We start from the raw sequence: 20,673 nt of genomic DNA, 5'->3' as shown, positions 1-20,673 counted from the left end.
TACTGGAAACATTCCTTCAATGCTATCCATTGTCGCCATGGTAATATGGGTTGTTGGATTGTGTGTTGTTGTTGTTGTGTGTTTTTCCATCACTGTAACCACAAATTGCTCCATCATCGTGTTTACCGATTTGTGAAAAAAAAGTCATAAACCATTCTTTCCGGTGGCATTGAGCACAACGCACAAATTTTCTGAGAGTAAAGAGGCATCTTATAACACATGAAAAAATTTTTGGTTCATACTTTAGACCTCTGCTTCCTCTTCCCAACATTAGCCATCAAGCTCTTCTCCGCCAGTTAATAAATTAATGGGTGAATAAATAAATAAATAAATAAATAAATAAATAAATAAATAAATAAATAAAAAAATAAAAAAATAAATAAATAAGGTGGTAATGTAATTTTGCAATTAAGTTTGTTGGTTCATTATATAATTTTATTAACGAATTTGTTTCATTTAATGGTATATAAATATTTTCATGAAGTATTATCTCTGTAGGCCTATTGTTAGTTATTGGATTTATGTTATTAAGAAATATTATTAATGATGTAATCATAATTATTAATATTTTATTCTTGAACAAAGTACTTCGTTTGAAGCTAATCTTGTTACCTAAATAAACACAATTTAATTTTCACCGGGAAAGATAAGGATTTCATAATTGAAGGGCCCAGTGGAAAAGGAATCCATACCACGTTCCTGTTGATTTTTAGTTTCTTCAATATTCCAACAGATCTTGCCATCTAGGACTTGTTTTATGAACTTCCAGTCTTGTGTAATGTGTCATGACATACATACATACATACATACATACAAACATACATACATACATACATACATACATACATACATACATACATACATACATACATACATACATACATACATACTGATACATACACGTGATTTGTTAAATGAAGAGTGCATCATTAGCTGGTAAAGAACAGTTGTTCTGTCTCAGCTGTTTCGAAAATTTTTCACAAAGCTTATTCATAGTCTTCGTGTGAAAATTGATCAAATTTTTCCCACACACGAATACAGGCCTATTGGGTAGTCCACTGTAGTACAATACATAAAATAAGCAAATACAAAAAGACCATGAGAAAACATGAGCGTAACGGCAAATTAATATGAATTGTCATTGTGTCAACCGAAGCGTATAAAACAATGGATGACAGACATCTAGTTCCACTACCGATTTGAGGGATGCATAGTCACGAAATTATTCTTAGTCAGCTGAAATTATTCTTAGTCAGCTGCGGTTTTTTTCCTACTTGTGTACTCTACAATTTGTAATTTAAGAAGAGGGGAGGTTGTCCTCTAAGTATAAAACTGAACACAAGGGGAAGACCTCTAGTTATGCAACCTCACATACATGCAAAGAACTCCTCCTTGGCTAACTTCCATTTGCTTCTTTCCACTTGACTGTGGTGTTGTGTCGAGATGAGGGCGTTGAGGTTTGTGGTGACTGTGTTGTGCTTTGGTGCGGTGTTGTGTTACATTAAGGAAAAACGTGAGTACTGACAGGGTAATTCTAACTATTGAGGACTGTTCATACCATTAGCGGGTTTACCAAAGTTACATATTTTTGGACTTCGTATTAGAAGAATACAGGACGTTAAATTGATATAATGCTGTTTCCATCTAATACAGCACGATTTATCACATTGAAAAAAATAAAAATTTATGTTCCACGCGAAAATCAAATCAAGAGGAGTTTCAATTATGGAACATCAAAAGGTCAATGATGGAACTGAACAATGGCATATCATGCACGTCGGGAAAATGTTTCTATCTTGGGGGTTTGAATAAAATTATTTTCACGGCAAGTACTGCTTCTCCAAAAGTAGTCACTGTTCACGACCGTGACTTCCACGGAATGTCAAAAGGATTGCGTGTACTGCAATCGACAATAATGAAATTAAGTGGGTAACTAACAAATAATGTGTGTGGTTGTTTGATTTCCACATCGACTATATTGAAATTCATATGTTGAACCTTTACTAGGCGTAAGGGTAAAGAATTGCTAAATGACATTAATATATAATGCCATTTTTAAGCTATGCAACAGTATATCAGCAGACAGCACAGCGGTGAGGACTGTTCCGCCTCCGCGGCACATATGATACACCTTCAATAATGAAACTTATCTCTATCGTACATACGTTTAAGGAAACTTTTCGTTTTTTATGTTTTATTTAACGACGCTCGCAACTGCCGAGGTTAAATCAGCGTCGCCGGTGTGCCGGAATTTTGTCCCGTAGGAGTTATTTTACATGTCAGTAAATCTGCTGGCTAAATGCCATCGACTTGAACCGGAATCGAACCCGCGACCTCGGACACAGAAGGCCAGAACTATACTGACTGCGCCACCCAAGCCGACCCCGTTTTCTTAAATCACGTGGAATTAAATTTATTGTTGCAATGATTAGTGTTATATCGGTGCAGAAAACAGTTGACAACACAGCTACTGGGTTTTCCTTCTCTCTGTGAGACCGGGAGGGGAACATCCCCGTGCACCGCGATCTGAGGTCTATTGAGCGCCCCTGAAATGAGTTGCATGCCCACCGTCCGCATCCACGCCGAACCGACCTAACCGCCAACACACTAACGACCAGTCCTGCCATCTTTCCAAATCCGTATACCATTCCCCCCCAACAACCCTTACATTCTCCCCTCAAACGGTCTGAGGTGTACGCCACCCCTCCCCTCTCCTTAACGGTCTGAAATGTAGGCCACTCCTACCGTCGGGAGGGGAGTGAGTTCCGCCGCTGGGTAACCAACTACCATGCTTTGACATATCCATGGAGGCCGGTCGAGAGAGCTAGCAGTTTCAGAGGGCCGCTCGCAGTCGCGATCTGAAAACCAAGGAAGACAACCGGAAAGATGAGGGAAGGATGATAAGGGGGGAAAGGAAGTGGCGAGAATAAGTGGGGTTCCATACGCCTGATAAAGTTACCTCATATTCATCCATAGGAGTGAGGGAAAAATCCCGAAAAAACCTCACCCAGGCAACTCGTCCCAAGCGGGGAATCGAATCCCGGCCAGCTGAGTTCGGGAGCGAACACGCTACCACGATACCACAGCGGTGGACCAGTTAGTGAGTTACTGAGTATAATGCGTTAAACACTAGAATAATGATTATTCATTTAAGATACTTAAGTGAAAATTATACTATCGCAGATCAAAAATATTTCACAAAAAGTGTCTGATATCGCCATTCCCAACAGGATCTCAACATAATAGAAAAACTGCAAATAAAACAAAATTATAGGCCTACGTATAGGAATTCGTAAAAAAAAAACACAATTTAGAAGTTAGATGGAATTGGAAATTCCTCTCCCTCCTGTCGATGGCTGCACCTTGAATTTAGGGGTCGGTGAACCGTTATGTTTCACTCCATATTGTGAATTTTGGTTTCAGGGTGATGCTGATGAACCCAGGTCTCATCCATAGTCATGTATCATTCAAGTTTTTTTTTTTTTTTTTTTTCCCGAAGATTAGTTAAATGCTTCTCGCAGAGCACTGCTCTTTGTCGTTTCAGCGTCCGCGTTAACATTCGAGGCACCCACCATGCAGTTATTTTTTTCATTCCCAATTTGTTGACTAAAATATTGTGCACACTACCGTATGAGAAGCTGGTTCTTCTACTAAATCTCTGATGGTAACTGTCGGTCTTGCAGCACTAAATCATGCACTTTATTGATGTTTTCTGGTGTGGTGCCAGTTCTCCCACATTTAAACATTCGATACAACCTTTTACTACACCATAAGATAAATTACAGTAGGTACCTGTCATATTTTGGTGAATTCCATTCTTTTCTAGGTGTTTAATCACAGCTCTTTGTTCAACAGACTCTATACAGTATCTTTACTGACGCAGCACCTCCGGCCACTTTAACATCTGCTACGAACCAATGCGGACATGCACAGACTTGCAACTTGGCATGTAGCCGTAACACTTTTCTGTCATTTGTGTGTCACAAAATAGAAATTTTAGTTCAACTAGAAATAGGTCAGGGCTACTGCATAGGGATCAACCTTTGTCTCAAGATGGAAGTAAAGATGGTTGTTCCTTGTAGGTAATTCCCACGTAGAAAGAACCCTAATGCTTAATAACATGGCTGCGAGCGTAATTCACTTCTCGTTCTAGGATATTTTAAAATTCAACCCTGCTTGTTATCATTGGATAAATCCAATAAAAATAAATAAAAAGAAATAAAATAAAAAATGAAAACTTTCTTTGCCTGAAAACAATTGCTTATCGAGCGAAATGTCTCGGTGCCAAAACACTAACCTTGCATTCAGGAAGTCTTACGTCGAAATATCGGAATAGGCCAATCTTGTCATGTGCTTTAATTATTTTCTTCGTCATAAATTCTTAGAACTCAAGTTATTTATAATTTCTACTGAAATTGTGTATTCCGTTAAGTTACGTTTTATTCATTTATTTATATTTTATATAATTTCGTCGTTAACTTATCAAATGTGTTTACATCCTTTTACATTTATTTATGACATTAGACTAAAATTTTCTATCTTTTATTTGAGCATTTTAAGGTCTAATGTATACTTGAACACTTGTAGCATGGTAAAAGTTACAGTTGTCAACATCTCTGGTCGGATCATGAAATGAGCGGGTTCGGGTCTAAATCCTGGTTAGGAAAAGTTACCCGCTTGAGGTTTTTTCCGGGATTTTTTCCGTAATCCATTAAGTGCAAACGCTAGGTAAGTGTCGACGTTGAATCCTGGACTCATTTCTCTGACATTATCATCTACATCTCACTCAGACACTAGATAACCATAGCAGTTAATAAAGCGTCGTAAAATAAACCAGATAAAAGTAATAAGAAGTTACACGAGTATGTACAAGACGTACAAGATATAAGATGTTTAAAATGATCATGCAATTACAAAGTACATAAAAGATAAAAAACGTTTAAACCAGGTTAAAATTCTAAAGTTCAATATAGCCTAAGTCTAAAGAGCATTAAAAGCAGGTTATATTGTAATTTTAAAAGCATGTTGGATCCGTTAAGTATAGTATCAATCAAATAGTGTAAGTTCTTACAGTCAATTACTTAACAATATTACATGCATTGAACCTTCATGTTATTACATAATACTATTTCATGTAATAACATAAAGGTTCAATGCATGTAATATTGTTAAGTAATTGACTGTAAGAACTTACACTATTTGATTGAGGTTATATTGTATTGCGCTGGTACGATGTTCGTTCTGTTACATTTTCTCAGATTTACCGTAGTACCTTTGTTGTTATTTAGTCAACTGTCCAAAGACGGGTTTGAATCTCATAAGTGATATCAATAAGCCATCACTCATGAGACAATTAAGCCAGAAGATAATTGGGTAGTGTGGCGAGTTCCTTTCCCCCTACTTGCATACACTGCTGACTTCTTCAGTTGCATACAAACAATTGAAGAGTACACGAGAAAAACAATAAAAGTCACAATTCTCGGTATATATTAGTGAAAAATGTAAGTGTTTTTTTTATCAAAACTGATAAAGGAGAATTATCACCAGGATACAGTCATCCTTTCCTTCTTTTTCATTAGGAACAGCAATAGATTTTGCAGTAATATACTGAATTAGAAGATGACATCACCCTTAAGAGAATTATGACTTCGATTGTTTTTCTCCTGTACTCTTCAATTGTTCTTTTTCTAACACATATTTTGAAGTGAGTTGTACTGTCTGATAATAGATGGACATGTAAAAAATAAGCTACTGCTATTAATAATAGGGCCTATTATTTAAAACTACTACCACCACTACTACTGATATCACTACTACTACTACTACTACTACTACTACTACTAGGGGAGAGTCGGGTAGTATCGGACATCGGGTAATATCGGACAGTGCGTTTCTTTCATCTACCACCATATGGTAGTACCTGAATGACATGGTTACGTTTCTCTATGCGACATCACAGAAACGTAACCATGTCAATCAGGTACTATCATCGTGTGGTAGATGAAAGAAACTCACTGTCCGATATTACCCGGTGTCCGATACTACCCGACTCTCCCCTACTACTACTACTACTACTACTACTACTACTACTACTACTACTACTACTACTACTACTACTGATACTATTGCTTTCTGAGGATTTTCACTATTTGAAAGTATCTTACTTGCTCCCAACTCTTCAGAAAACTGTATTTTTGAACACTTGTAACTTGTTAGAAGACTTTTCTCTCTCATATAACACTACATTTGAATATGGTCGTGTGCACAGAACAAGACCATAAATACATACATACATACATACATACATACATACATACATACATACATACATACATACATACATACATACATATATAAGTGTTCTCCTCATGGGCAGGTCTTTCACTGCAAACCCAGCAGTCTTCAGTCTTTCCTTTTTTCTGTTTTCCTCTTAGTCTCCGCATATGATCCAGATATCTCAATGTCGTCTATCATCTGATATCTTTTTCTGCCTAGAATACTATTGTTATATATTTCATTTCCAGGCGTCTCATAAGAACTAATCAATAAATTACATGAAGGATAAGAATAGGAGTGTCTATCGCTTATGGCTAAAACGGAAGAGTTTCTAACTAGAAATCCAATGAAATGAATTCTATTCCCAATAAGAAAGTTAAAATTGATCTCCTTCTCGTCCGAACTGGTGTCTGTCTTCTGCTGTTTTAAGCAATGACTTGCGGCATGCCGACCACATGACTAAAGAGTCCGTTACATATACTTTCTTCCTATTTCCTTATTATCGAAACAGCCGTTCTTTATATTTCGTAATTGTTCTCTTTCTCTTTAAAGTTTTGATCATGCAGAATATATTAAAGAGCATCACTGCGAAACCATGTCACCACTTTATGACCTAATGCGGTTTTTTTGTTGTTATGGAATATGGTTAAAAACGGACAGTACAATCGAAACTTCACTGAGAAGTTTCGGCAGAAAACCAAGAATAAATAATATCCTTTGTAAATTTCTTGTGTCGTCTTCTTACTTAGCACGATGAAAAGTCTCACTCCGCACAAGACACTCTTGAGGTGCTTCGATGCTTCAAGTGTTAGCCCCTTTTCCGATCACCCCACTTAATAGTTCCAGGCGGGTTCCCAGCGATTACCACCTTTTCTTCTCATATAAAACAGCTTGTGTAAGTACGAGCAAGTTCACAGAATTTGTGAACGATGAAAAACTGAAAGTATCGGCGAAGAAATAGCTGTCTACATTGACGGCAAATTTATTTGATGAAGGCAGAGTGTCGTACCACGCTGCGACAAATGTCTCACTTCTTACCATGAAATTCATAGGAAAATAAATAATTACTGTTAGTAAAACTGAGATATAATGGATTATTCATGTTCCTTCTTGTTTCAGTTTAATGATGACAGGCCCTTCTTCCTAATATCGTGTTACTAACAGTAATTTATGGTAATAATACAACGTGAGGAAGAGTGATAAGTAGATTGCGGATTTTTAGACTATATTATCACTATTAGGCCTACTTGTAACAATCCATGAAACATGCTAATACAGCTTAATGTGGATCTATTTCTTTAGAATGAATGAATGAAGTGCATTTATTGATACACATTTATACAAACTCATGTACACAAGATCCTTTGCACGAGCCCGTACGGCCATTCGTGCTATAACTATGCACAGTTTGAATCTTCAAAGAAAACAAAAATACTACTACTAAGAATAAAATAGTAAAACAAGAGTTATTGTTATTACTACCGTTATCATTAATTAGCACAATTACAACTAATCTAACTCATACCAAATTTCACAAAAATAATGAAAATAAAATAAATGTAAGACATGAAAGAAAAAAAAAACACAGTGAAAAACACACACACACAGATATATATATATATATATATATATATATATATATATATATATATATATATATATATATATATATGTTTCACTATTTTTATTACTTGGATTACTTACATATAAAACATATACATATACAATACATACGCAATAAAAAAAAACAAATACATAGAAAAAACCCACAATAAGTACAAAAGTAACATTATCTCCTAATTAGCCTATCTCATTCGCTCAGTGTTAATACAAATCATTACAACACTAATAAATAACTCTTCCCCTTATTTCCTCGGCCCCCTCTCCCTCGACCAGTTCCACCCTCAGTTGTCGAACTTTTGCCATAAATTTTCCCACACTCTCACAGAATTTAGCGTTATTTAATATATCGTATATGCCAAGTGCCTCCTGCTAAATGTAATGAAGGACTCTGGCAGGATTCGTTTCCTCAGGGCTCCTGTGGCTTCACACTCCGATACAAAATAGATTTTTACCTAAAATCCGATGTCTAGTAATAACATATCCCTAGTAATAATATATAGCTAATTGATATTTGAGTGCTCAGAAATTTCATCATGCGTTGCCTTACATCTCTTTCAGCCGAATTTTTGAAGACTTGCTGGAAAAATGACCCGGAATTTGACAAATGCTCAACTCGTCAAGTGCAGGAGATCTTCGATAACATCCAACATGGTAAGTCCACTTCTAAAACTAAACACATGACATATTTTCAATGCCATTAATGTAAGTTACACTTTTGTTATTGTAGTGTAGTCCTATAGCATTTTATTTGTTGAGTGACGAATGATTGTAGACTGGTACTCATAGGCCATAAGATTTGCATCGTAAGATCAATGCGATACACGACTTTGATCTTCAGATAAATTTGCTGCACACCAAAACGATATGATCTTTCCTCAAGAGCCATTATTTCGAGTCAGTTACAGTCTTAAGCACTTCGAGTGAAGATGTTTTTGAATTATCGTGCGATACGAAGCGAAGAGACCAGCAAAGCATGTCTCTCAATACACAATATATCTTACGATAGATGTTGTCATCGTTCTGGTGTGGTTACTTCAACACAGTTTTAACGAGCACAAGTGATACCTATCGTCTAAGACGGTAGTCAGCAAAGATGACGTCATCTAAAATACAGCCCGCAAAACACAGCAACAGTGAAGGTGGAAGGAGGGAAATATAAGAGGAGTCGCGGAACATCTTCACTATTGCAAGTTTTGCGTGCGCAGAGACGGACAGTGAACATACCAAACTATGGAAAAGTTCAATTAAATTAATGTCATTAAATATTTGTTTATTTCTTTTTAATTTTTGTATGATTTGATTTTTTATACACAATTTGAATATTCAGATGGACGTGTAATTAACTTATTAGAATTAAAAGTCAAGCTGTATGTAGCGAATTTTAACTGAGCAACGAGATTTTCGTCTATCATACGCGAAATTCTTTTTGATTTTACAACTAATCCTGTCGTGTTTACTTGAACACTGCGTAACTTTGAATGAACAAGTGATGGCTAAGGGGAGGGAGGGAGATCATGCCTTACCACTCCACACCTGCTTGTGTGCTGAGGGGTTGATTTGCGAGACAAGAAATGCCGACCACTGGTCTAAGACATTATAGCTTATCACTTACGACTTTTTATGCATCGTATCATCCTAGTTTGTAGCCCATCTTACAGGAACAAGATAATTTTCTCTTTACCGATAGAATTCACCGTCGGAATTCTTATCAACAGATTCCAGATTTGTATGTAATATATTCTCTTTCTTCTCATCTACAGATCTAGAAAACATTATTTTAGAATTTAATATTAATATTATATGCCAATATTTAACTGTGTATAATTTTATATTCATAGACTTACTGAAAAAAAGTTGGTAACTAATACGTAGGAAAGCAATGAAACTTACAAACTTTTGCCTGCAAGCCCACGATATTTAACACAAATTATAAATTTATAAGAACATATTTTGATTTCGAGTGTCTTGTTGGTTTTAAGAACTAAACGTAGTTAATTTTGTAATGAAAACCATTCCAGTGAACATACAATTTTAATTATACAGTAGAAGAAACAAAAGTAAGTTTTGAACTTTACTCTTTAGAACCCTCACTTAACTCAAGATTTCGTATGAAGAAGGATGGATAGAACAAAGAAAAATTCTCTCCGGCACCGTGTCTCGAACCCAGGTTTTCAGCTCTACGTGCTGGCACTTCTTCGACTAAGCCACACCGGATTCCAGTTCCGATGCCGGATCGAATCCCCTCAGTTTAAGTTCTACCTCTCAATTTTCCCTTTGATGGCCTACCCTCATGTACTGTCACAGAATATGTGACAGTGGCACAATGTCCAACACACTATGCACAGAGGTGCACTCATTACGAGTGACTAAGTGGCCGGGATCCGACGGTATGAGCACCGTCCTGAATCACTACGTGATTACTTACGCATATCATATTATTATGATGTACCGATGTGCCACTGTCACATATTCTGTGACACAGTACATGAGGGTAGGCCACCAAAGGGAAAATTGAGAGGTAGAACTTAAACTGAGGGGATTCGATCCGGCATTAGAACTGGAATCCGGTGTGGCTTAGTGGATAAAGCGTCAGCATGTAGAGCTGAAAACCCGAGTTCGAGTCCCGGTGCCAGAGAGAATTTTTCTCTGTTCTATCCATTCTTCATCATATGCTAACGTAGAATTCCTGCACGGAAATATCATATCGTCGTTGTTCCTGCAATATGTGACATATTTATCGATTTTAAGATTTTTGCTCTATTAAATAATGATAGAGCAAATAATAAAATCTCCTATATGTAATTATATTTCTTTGTTTCGAGAATGTAAGAATTTACAGTCTCCTATGGACAGTTGTCAAAAGAAAAAGTGGCCGCTCTCTAGACACAGAGTTCCCTTCGGGTATCTTCGCTACAATTCGGAGACAGGTGATGTTACATGTTGTTGGACCACGTGGCCTGATATCTACAGTCAGAGCTTAATGAATAGAAAGAAGTAGTGGTCGCACTCTGTTAATTCAAACGGCCGATACCGCGCGGCGCTAGTGCAGAGTTCGCTCAGTCTGTTCAGTGTGTAAGTACGAAAATACATTTAACGTAAGTTGCACTGTTTACCATTCGCTCCATATACGTACGTAACTGGCATTGTACTTAAACTATTTGAAAGAAAAACACATTCATATACATCACACTGTAAAACAAATAATAGTTTAATATGTAGAACTTAACTTAGGCCTACTTGTAGGCGTGCAATATGTATTCATCAACAGTTACTTGTCCGACACTTTGGAGAATTTACGAGATGATTTGTCTGCTCTCGGAGCTTGGAGTTCTCGTCGGATTTGTTTCGTCCGAAAGAAGAACCGACATTTCATATAGTGAAAAATTAGTTTCGGTATGATATCCATGGCATGATCCAAGCAGCATCCTGTTCCCGGTGGCTTAATTACAATTGAGGTAATACTGTCTATGCACTCGTGAAATATGCCGCCCCACATTCCATCGCTCAATTTTTCTTTTATTGCCTTTTCTGTTTGCATAAGCATATGAAACACGCTCTTCGAAGGATGAGTCAGGGAGGAGATGTCACGATCAGATCCTTAATAATTTATTTCTGTAAGTGCGGAATACGGTGATTTGTGTCCATGATGACGGAGGGAGCGAGCACATTGGTTACATTGAATAAATTTAGAACTATTTTTCACCACGTATCCAGCCAGTGATATATCAAGCATTTCTCTGCGAGAGTAGATGAATTTTCTAATTCTGGAATAGCACTTTCCCAATGTTGAAATTCGGAATCATGTTGAAGGACAATTTTTTGTTTAAGATTTTTTTCCGTCGATGTTTTTATTTCTTTATTACGCTGTTCTACATTTCGGACTAGTAAACGCATTTGGTTCACGAAAGATGTCAAGGGCGCATCCGATTTTGGTTCGCAATTCCCCCCAGATGACAGGCCTGTTTTATAGGGACGTAAATGCATTGCAACATATGTAATTGGAGGAAATCAATAGTTGAAGGATGGTCGTCGCAGCCCAATGATCGCATGATTCCAAAATGGCGTTCCAGGGGATCTTGATGTAATTTTGCAGTTAACACATATCGGAACCCTTTGCTCCAAAGAAATTCACACAATTCCAGTGTACTTTGAAGAGAAACTCTCAAAGATTCCATGGTTCTGTCAGATGCGAAAGTATTGTTTGTAGTGTTGATGGAATGAAGAAAATTGATGAGGACGGTGTGAGAATTCGAACCTTTATAGAGACCTTTAATGAGAATACTTGAATTTAAGCAATCTGCAACTTTATTTAAATCCCTTGTAAATTGTTCAGTACTTTCGCTGCCTTCGAAACCTGATGTACAAATTTCTCAATAAAATTTCAAGCCGTTGGCTACACTGTTGCTGAAGATCTGAAAGGCTAGACTTGCACTCATTTTTTGAAAGAAAGAGGGTTCTATATGTGCTGAAGACAGTTTAGGACATACTTTAAGCCCTTTAGATGCTGAAGAATCTTCATTATACAGAAATTCATAAAAACTTAAGTATATTAATTCGTTCTTATAATAAACGACGTTTTTACAATTAAAATTGTTTCGTGTACATTTTAAGTTATGAACGAAGTCAGAAAATGCCCACAATTTCCTTTCATTGTCTGCAGGATTTAAAATAAAACACTTAGACTGACCTTTCTTTCCACTTATGCCTAACGATTTCCAAGCTTTCTTATTTGTTTGGTTTCCATCACATGTAGAGCCTACAACTCTTGCTCCTGCTTTCTCCAGTTGCAAAATTACTTGGATGAATATTTTTGCAAGAATATCCCCAGGTGCAGCATTCCTACTGGCATAAATCGCGACGGGTTGCACCCAGCTTTGCAAGAAGGGAATAAACATGAACACCAAAGCGTGGTTTGCCAGTTTATGTTTATGAGTGTCTGGTGTTAAATCCCCGAAATCAAAGAAGCCATCTACTTGAAGTGTTGCATTATTAAACTGAATTTCTTCCCTAAGTTTCACTTCATCGAATATTAATACACCGTATTTATTATTTTCGTCTTCATCTTTGTAGCACTGTGCAATAGCATCAATGGCGTGTGGATTTACCCCATAGGGGCATTTAAGTCCCTTACATAATTTTCTTAGGTGTTTTTCAGAAGGGAGTGGTAGCAATTCATGTTGTAAACAATGTCTGTATCCTTTAGGTGATTTTGTTTTAAGCAATAAACTTTCTAGAATGAATTCACTGCTGTACCTCATTCCATTAGGATTCTTAATATTATATTTTTTTAACATGGTATCTACTACTATTTTCTGCTTTTTACTGAGACCTGCAGTGTCCTTATAATGCAATTCTGTACTTTTAACTTCGCTTTCTAAAGCGCTGATTCTAGCTTTGGCTGATGACAGACAGACCTTAGCGCGCGTTAACTTCCGATTTACTTATCTCAGTTGGTTTTTCAGATATGCTGTTTTTTTCTGAAGATCAGAAGCTACAGTTAGTTCTTTATAAGTAGTAGTAGTAGTAGTAGTAGTAGCAGTAGCAGCAGCAGCAGTAGCAGTAGCAGTAGTAGTAGTAGTAGAAGATTGAATATCAACATAATTTGGTTCACCTCTTGTTTCCGCAATATCTGTCATGCTTCTCTCAGGAAGATAATCTTCATCCTTCCTCTTTCTTTTACGAGGAGTTGTGGATTCTTGAATTTTCCGTATTGGTCGTTTTCGGGATTTGATAGGCGTTGAGAGGTACTTGGGCAGGTTCGGAAAAATATTAGGAACTACACCTGGTTTTAATTTCCACTTCAGTCTCGGCAATTCAACTTTTTCGTTATTCACAACGAACGCGTCTACTTTAACAATAAAATCGTCTGAGAAATGAGAGTCACAAATAGAACTTGTTCGCGACAATGGCCTGTCTTTTCAAGTATCGCCCTTGACCATTTATAAAATTCGTCCTTGTCCTTGGGAGGGGTGAAAAAGTGTTTATTGGCTGCCTTTCCGCCATATCCAACAAATTCACGAGAAATAATTACAATTCTAAAGCAATTAAAGTCTAAAAATTCCTCGGGATATGATGAAATTACTAGTAAAATATTAAAAGCCAGTTCACAAATAATAGCCAAGCCCCTGTCTTATTTATGTAACTTTTCAATGTTTAATGGTGTAGTTCCAGAGCTACTGAAATATTCAGTTGTTATTCCTTTATTCAAGAAAGGGGACAGAACCTCGCCCGAAAACTACAGGCCCATATCCCTTCTACCAGTCTTCTCAAAGGTCTTCGAAAAAGTTATATATAAAAGAGTATATCATCATCATCTTGATAGATACAACATTCTCATTCCGGAACAATTTGGATTCAGAAAGAATAAATCAACTGAGCAAGCGACGTTTAATTTAACTGATAAAATTCTGGAAGCTATTAATAAAAAATTACAAGTAGGAGGGATATTCTGTGATCTCTCCAAAGCTTTTGATTGTATTAACCATAAAATTGTACTACAAAAATTAGAATACTATGGTATTAAAGGCATAGCATATCAGTGGTTTGAGTCATATCTCCTAAACAGAAAACAAAAAGTAGAAATCAACGCATTTAATAACTCCTTTAAATCTACTTCAACATGGGGAAATGTTCATACAGGGGTCCCACAGGGATCTATATTAGGGCCTCTTCTTTTTTTAATTTTTATAAATGACCTTGGCCCCATAATAAAAGGAATAGATTATCCTATACTATTTGCAGATGACACAAGTATCATAATTACAGACAATAACTTTGTCACATTCAAATATAAAACAGAAACAATTCTCCTTAAAATTTATGACTGGTTTACAAGCAATAAACTAGCATTAAACATTAATAAAACTAATATAATTCAATTTAAAGCCACTTCAAATTTAATCTCTGAAACATTGGACACAACTATCAACAATATACCTCTACTAGAAACATCAACAACCAAATTTCTTGGTTTGCATATTAATAATACAATAAATTGGAAAATCATATCAAAGAAATAACCCCCAAACTTAGCTCAGCATGCTTCGCAATTAGGTCGTTACAACAATTTCTAAACAGCAGTATCTTAAAGACAATATATTTTGTCTATTTTCATTCCATTATGTCCTACGGAATAATATTTTGGGGAATTTCTGTAGATAGTAAAAATATATTCTTATTACAAAAAAGAGCCATTACAATAATAGTTGGAGCAAAGGCTAGAGAATCATGTAGACTATTTAAAAAAAATTAGATATTCTAACCTTAACAAATCAATACATGTACTCTACAATAAATTTCCTCTTATGTAATAAAGAAAATTTTCCAACTAACTCAGCCATACATAGCATAAATACCCGCAGAAGGAATGATTTTCATACGCCATCATCAAATTTATCATGCTTTCAAAGGGGAGTACGTTACATGGCGATAAAATTGTTCAATAGTCTTCCTGAAGACATTAAGAATCATAGCCAAAACCCTGCATTATTTAAGACAAAACTAAAAAATTACTTAATATCTCACACTTTCTATTCTGTAGATGAATTCTTGACATTTCACAGTACTGTGTAAATATTATAATAATATTAAATGGTAAACATATTACATTGTATAAAATATTATTGTTATTAAGGTATTAATTCTGTACATATTTCATATTTGCATATTATATGTATTGCATTTTATTGTTAAACGTAAGAATTGGACATGTTCTTTATTCTATGCTGTAAAGCAAATGTAAGAATATTATGGAACAAATAAATCTATCTATCTATCTATCTATCTATCTATCTATCTATCTATCTATCTATCTATCTATCTATCTATCTATCTATCTATCTATCTATCTATCTATCTATCTATCTATCTATCTATCTCTCTGTCTGTCTGTCTGTCTGTCTGTCTGTCTGTCTGTCTGTCTGTCTGTCTGTCTGTCTGTCTGTCTGTCTGTCTGTCTGTCTGCCTGCCTGCCTGCCTGCCTGCCTGCCTGCCTGCCTGCCTGCCTGCCTGCCTGCCTGCCTGCCTGCCTGCCTGCCTGCCTGCCTATCTATCTATCTATCTATCTATCTATCTATCTATCTATGTATCTATCTATCTATGTATCTATCTATCTATGTATCTATCTATCTATCTATCTATCTATCTATCTATCTATCTATCTATCTATCTATCTATCTATCTATCTATGTAACTATCTATGTATCTATCTATCTATCTATCTATCTATCTATCTATCTATCTATCTATCTATCTATCTATCTATCTATCTATCTATCTATCTATCTATCTATCTATCTATCTAACTGTCTGTCTGTCTGTCTGTCTGTCTATCTCTCTATCTATCTATCTATCTATCTATCTATCTATCTATCTATCTATCTATCTATCTATCTATCTAACTGTCTGTCTGTCTGTCTGTCTGTCTATCTCTCTATCTATCTATCTATCTATCTATCTATCTATCTATCTATCTATCTATCTATCTATCTATCTATCTATCTATCTATCTATCTATCTATCTATCTATCTATCTATCTATCTATCTATCTATCTATCTATCTATCTATCTATCTATCTATCTATCTATCTATCTATCTATCTATCTATCTATCTATCTATCTATCTATCTATCTATCTATCTATCTATCTATCTATCTATCTATCTATCTATCTATCTATCCATCCTTCCATCCCTCCATCCATCCATCCATCCATCCATCCATCCATCCATCCATCCATCCATCCATCCATCCATCCATCCATCCATCCATCTATCACCCGGAACAAATCACGAAGGCATTGCTTCATATATAATACTAGAAAAACATAATAATCTCGTCCTTTAATAAATAAATCGTGAGAGCTACTCACTTGTCACTCGTGTACGAATAATTGCAGATTAGTTTATTGGCACTTAAAGTATTTAACGTACTTAATTACACTAAAAAAGCAAACGAAATTAACAAACACTCTACTGCTTCTTTTATGGATATTCGCTTCCAACTGAGAAATACCGATCGCAGCGCCACTAATTCGCTTGGTCACCGTCGACAATGCTGAACAGATAGGAGTGCGCACACTTATGGTCAGAGTGAAAGTTTTTGCGTGTAAATCTGTAGCGTAATGGTAGCGTTTCGGGCAAATGTTTGTAAGGTCGTGCGTTCGAACACAACCTAATGCTTTTTATGTTTTTTTAGGAGAGAGAGAAAATATAATTGTTTCTGTTTCTTTTATGATTGTTTTAGTAATTAACATCAGGTTCATGAATGTATTATGCCATGACTATGTCATTATTTATTATGACATTATGGCAGCAAATGGAAAGAAAGATTATATTCTCAACAAAAATATCTTTAGTGGCGTAAACAAAACAGACTAACAGACATCTGCCTTAAAAAAATTAAAACAATTAGAAGTAAAAAAAAAAAACACAAAAGAACAAAAAGCCACGATTTAATATTTAATCCATCTTCCTCCCATCTCGATCATATCTTGCAGTCGAGTGGGCATGGAATCGACTAGTGTTTTCAAATACCGACTGTTCTCAGTCACGGCATCCCAGACCATGGACGAGCTTCCACAAATCATCAGGGCGTCTTGGAGGGGGATTGGGCCAATTTTTCCGCATATGCTTCTTTACTCGTGCCTACATATTCTCTAAAGGGTTCAAGTCCGGAGAGCGACGAGGCCAGTCTATCAATTCAATATCCTGTCTCCTCGCAAACCAGTCCCGAATCAATTGAGATGTGTGGACTGGATGATTATCCTGCTGAAATTGAAGAATTCCAACACGACACAGATACTCTACCACTGCGGGCACGCATGGTAGCGTATCTGTGGTCGAATCGGGTACCTAGAGGACGATATACAAGAGTAGGTCCTTCCTTTGTAGTAGAAAAGGTGACTTCATCAGAAAAGATTACTCTTCTCCAATGCCGATCACCATTTCTCACTGCAAAGACTAAACGCTCCACTATATGCTCTTCCTTATGAACTTCCCTAGGAATAGCATGTCGAGATCTCAAATTGGCGGCCCTTAAACGATTTCTCACGGTCTGGTCGTGGCCCGGGAAATTAACAACTGCCTTCAAAGTAGCAGCGGTATGAAAGGGATTCCTTTCAACCTCTGCCACTAATCTGGCGTCCTGTTGTGGTGTTGAAATTTTCCTTCTACCACTCCCAGATTTTCGGCCAAAAATTGCCGAGCGTTGATAATTTTGCATCCATCTCCGGGCTGTCCTTTCTGAAATGTTGAAACGCCTACCTGCCTCGGATGCCGAAAAACCAAGATGAACCACAGCCCGTATTATACTTTCATTCGTTCCTGCACCTCTTTGTGGAGCCATGTCAGTCAAAGTCACAGGCAGAAATGGCGTCGTGGTTTCCTCAGAGAATTAGCCTCTACCTAGGTCTTAAAATAACAGCAAAACATTCATTATACTAAAAATATATATTCAATTAGGAAATAATAATATAAATACTTGTTAGAGTCTTATTAATAACTATATTATTTTCAAACATAAAGTCCAGAGAGTTAAGAACAATATAATTATTTTATAATCTCGACCTCAGTGTCGTAATTTTGTTTTCGAAAGATCTGTATTGATCTGTATCCACGTAATACGTCCTTAATCATTGCTGTTGTTAACACTGCTGCTGTTGCAGTTGGTATTACAACTATAAATATTATTGTCATAAACGTAACCTTTTTATATCAGTATTAAATATTCAGAATATAATTGAAATGAATGTTCAGTTGTAGTGTTTCTGACAATGCGCTGAATTACGTCAATACCAGGTAAATGACAAAGCTCAGTAGGAAGAACGTAGGAACGTCGGACGTCGCGAAATTCGGAATTGAAATGTCAACGTATTAGGCTCAAATCCTCGTGACACCTTTCCAATTTATTATGTTACAGGATAGTATAATGTAATAATATAACAGTATAAGAAGAAAAAACTAACACTCGTATTAGGCAGCTGTATTGTTCTAAACCTAACATTAAATGTATATTACTTTTATCGCTAACGAACGATAACAGAATACAAATGATAATTTGAATATTATTTATATCGCTAACGAACGATAACAGAATACAAATGATAATTTGAATATTATTCACGTCGCTAAAGAACGATAACAGAATATAAAAAAATATAACTTGAATATTATATATATATATGTATATCGCTAAAGGAACGATAAAATATAAATAACTTGAATATTATTAATATCGATAAAGAACGATGACAGAATATAAATGCTAATTTGAATAATGCAGTATTTATATCGCTGAAGAATGATTAAAAAATAAAATGAAAACTTGAACAAGGCGCGAACTCACAACCTTCAAATCATTAAACGAGCTTTCTACCGCTAGTCTACGAGGCGCAAATATGGAATGATTTCATAGTTCCGGAACTGCTTCTAAAAGCACATGCATCGTGTAACATCGCCGTGACCAGAAGTTGACTTTGAAAATACTCGCTGTTCACGAGTGCGGCCACTTTTTTTTTTGACAACTGTACGGCTGCCATAGGATAAATAAATGTTTTTTCTTCCTATTGAAAAATTTTATATTTTGCACATAGGCGTTATTGCAGAAACAACGACGATACGTATTTCGGTACATCATAATAATATTAAGATTTCGTGCTTTAAAATATTTTATGCTCGACCATGCCGAAATGTAGTAATTATACACCTGGTAGCAGTCCTTTAATGCATGTCATTAAAGTACACCTACTCATTAAAGTACAGGTGTTCAGCCAATGACAACTCAGCTTACAGGTGTTCAGCCAATGACAAGTCAGCTTTGTACCGTTATAAAACCGCAAGTATCGATTATTCTCGGATATGCAATCGAAAGAGAATTAGCGAAAAGTCACGGAGGTTGGAAATCCAATACTATCGCAGAAGGTTATGTTCTGTTACTATAATAATTAGCGTTAATTGTAAATGATATTTAAATAAATTCAATTTGTCAACTCGTTTTTCAATGTTGAATTCAATAATCAAGGTTGTATCAAGTTTAACGGGATTACATCAAGGTCAATGACATTATTGTTTCTCGGAAAAAATCAATACTTTCGCGTCTGCGCACATCTCACAATTCACGACCTAGAACAAGGTCACTTCCGATCTTGTCAGATGCAAATAAAATGTATACGCCTGAATAATTTCAAGTTAAAAATATGGTCGAGCATAAAAAGTCGTATGAAACTCGAATATAATGTTAATTAAGAAGCTCGTATGAAAATTATGAAACTCGCTTGCGCTCGTTTCATAAACATCCATACTCGCTTCTTAATTACTATCATTATAGGCTCGTTGCATAATGTACTATTTTTCAATCTGGAAAAAAGCAATGATTAACTTAAAATAATTAGAAAATATGAAGTAGGCCTAAGTGAAAAATGGAATATTGACGTTGACAAGTATGGTTATGGAGAAAATTTCCACTCTTGATAAATACATCAAACATTACGTTATTATAGTAGGAAGTAGGCCTAAACGTCTTTGCCACGTGTAGCAGAAATTATTGTGCAGGTCAATTCTAATGACGAAGTAACTAGAATGCCATTTTCAATAACCACATTTAATAATAAAATAAAATTAAACTACGTTAGAAACTGAAAAAAAAATATATTTATAATGTTAATCAGAACGTTAGGGATTTGGGTACATTTATATTGCTATAATTAAACATCAATAAATTCTATTACCTAATCATAAAAATTAAGATTTCTTCTTTTTAGTTTTAATCGACTTTG

The 20,673-nt window shown here is 35.8% G+C and overlaps 1 protein-coding gene across 2 annotated transcripts in view; it reads left to right on the top strand.

Annotated features, from left to right (window-relative positions):
- The window catches only part of LOC138700003 (circadian clock-controlled protein daywake-like), a 56,291-nt gene that overhangs the window by 19,142 nt on the left and 16,476 nt on the right, over window positions 1–20,673 (top strand). The window contains exons 1-2 of one of the 2 annotated variants that reach the window (XM_069826271.1): window positions 1,359–1,513; window positions 8,458–8,550. In XM_069826271.1, coding sequence (XP_069682372.1) covers window positions 1,444–1,513; window positions 8,458–8,550 — 163 coding nt within the window. In that variant the 5' untranslated portion in view covers window positions 1,359–1,443. Of the gene's footprint in view, window positions 1–1,358; window positions 1,514–8,457; window positions 8,551–20,673 lie in introns of those variants that run through there. The other variant, XM_069826270.1, reaches the window with a different exon arrangement.

The sequence above is a fragment of the Periplaneta americana genome, chromosome 5, assembly GCF_040183065.1.
Source record: "Periplaneta americana isolate PAMFEO1 chromosome 5, P.americana_PAMFEO1_priV1, whole genome shotgun sequence".
In the NCBI taxonomy this organism is placed as follows: Eukaryota; Metazoa; Arthropoda; class Insecta; order Blattodea; family Blattidae; genus Periplaneta; species Periplaneta americana.
Note: the sequence above shows the minus strand (reverse complement) of the source record. Positions and strands in the feature narration are given on the sequence as shown.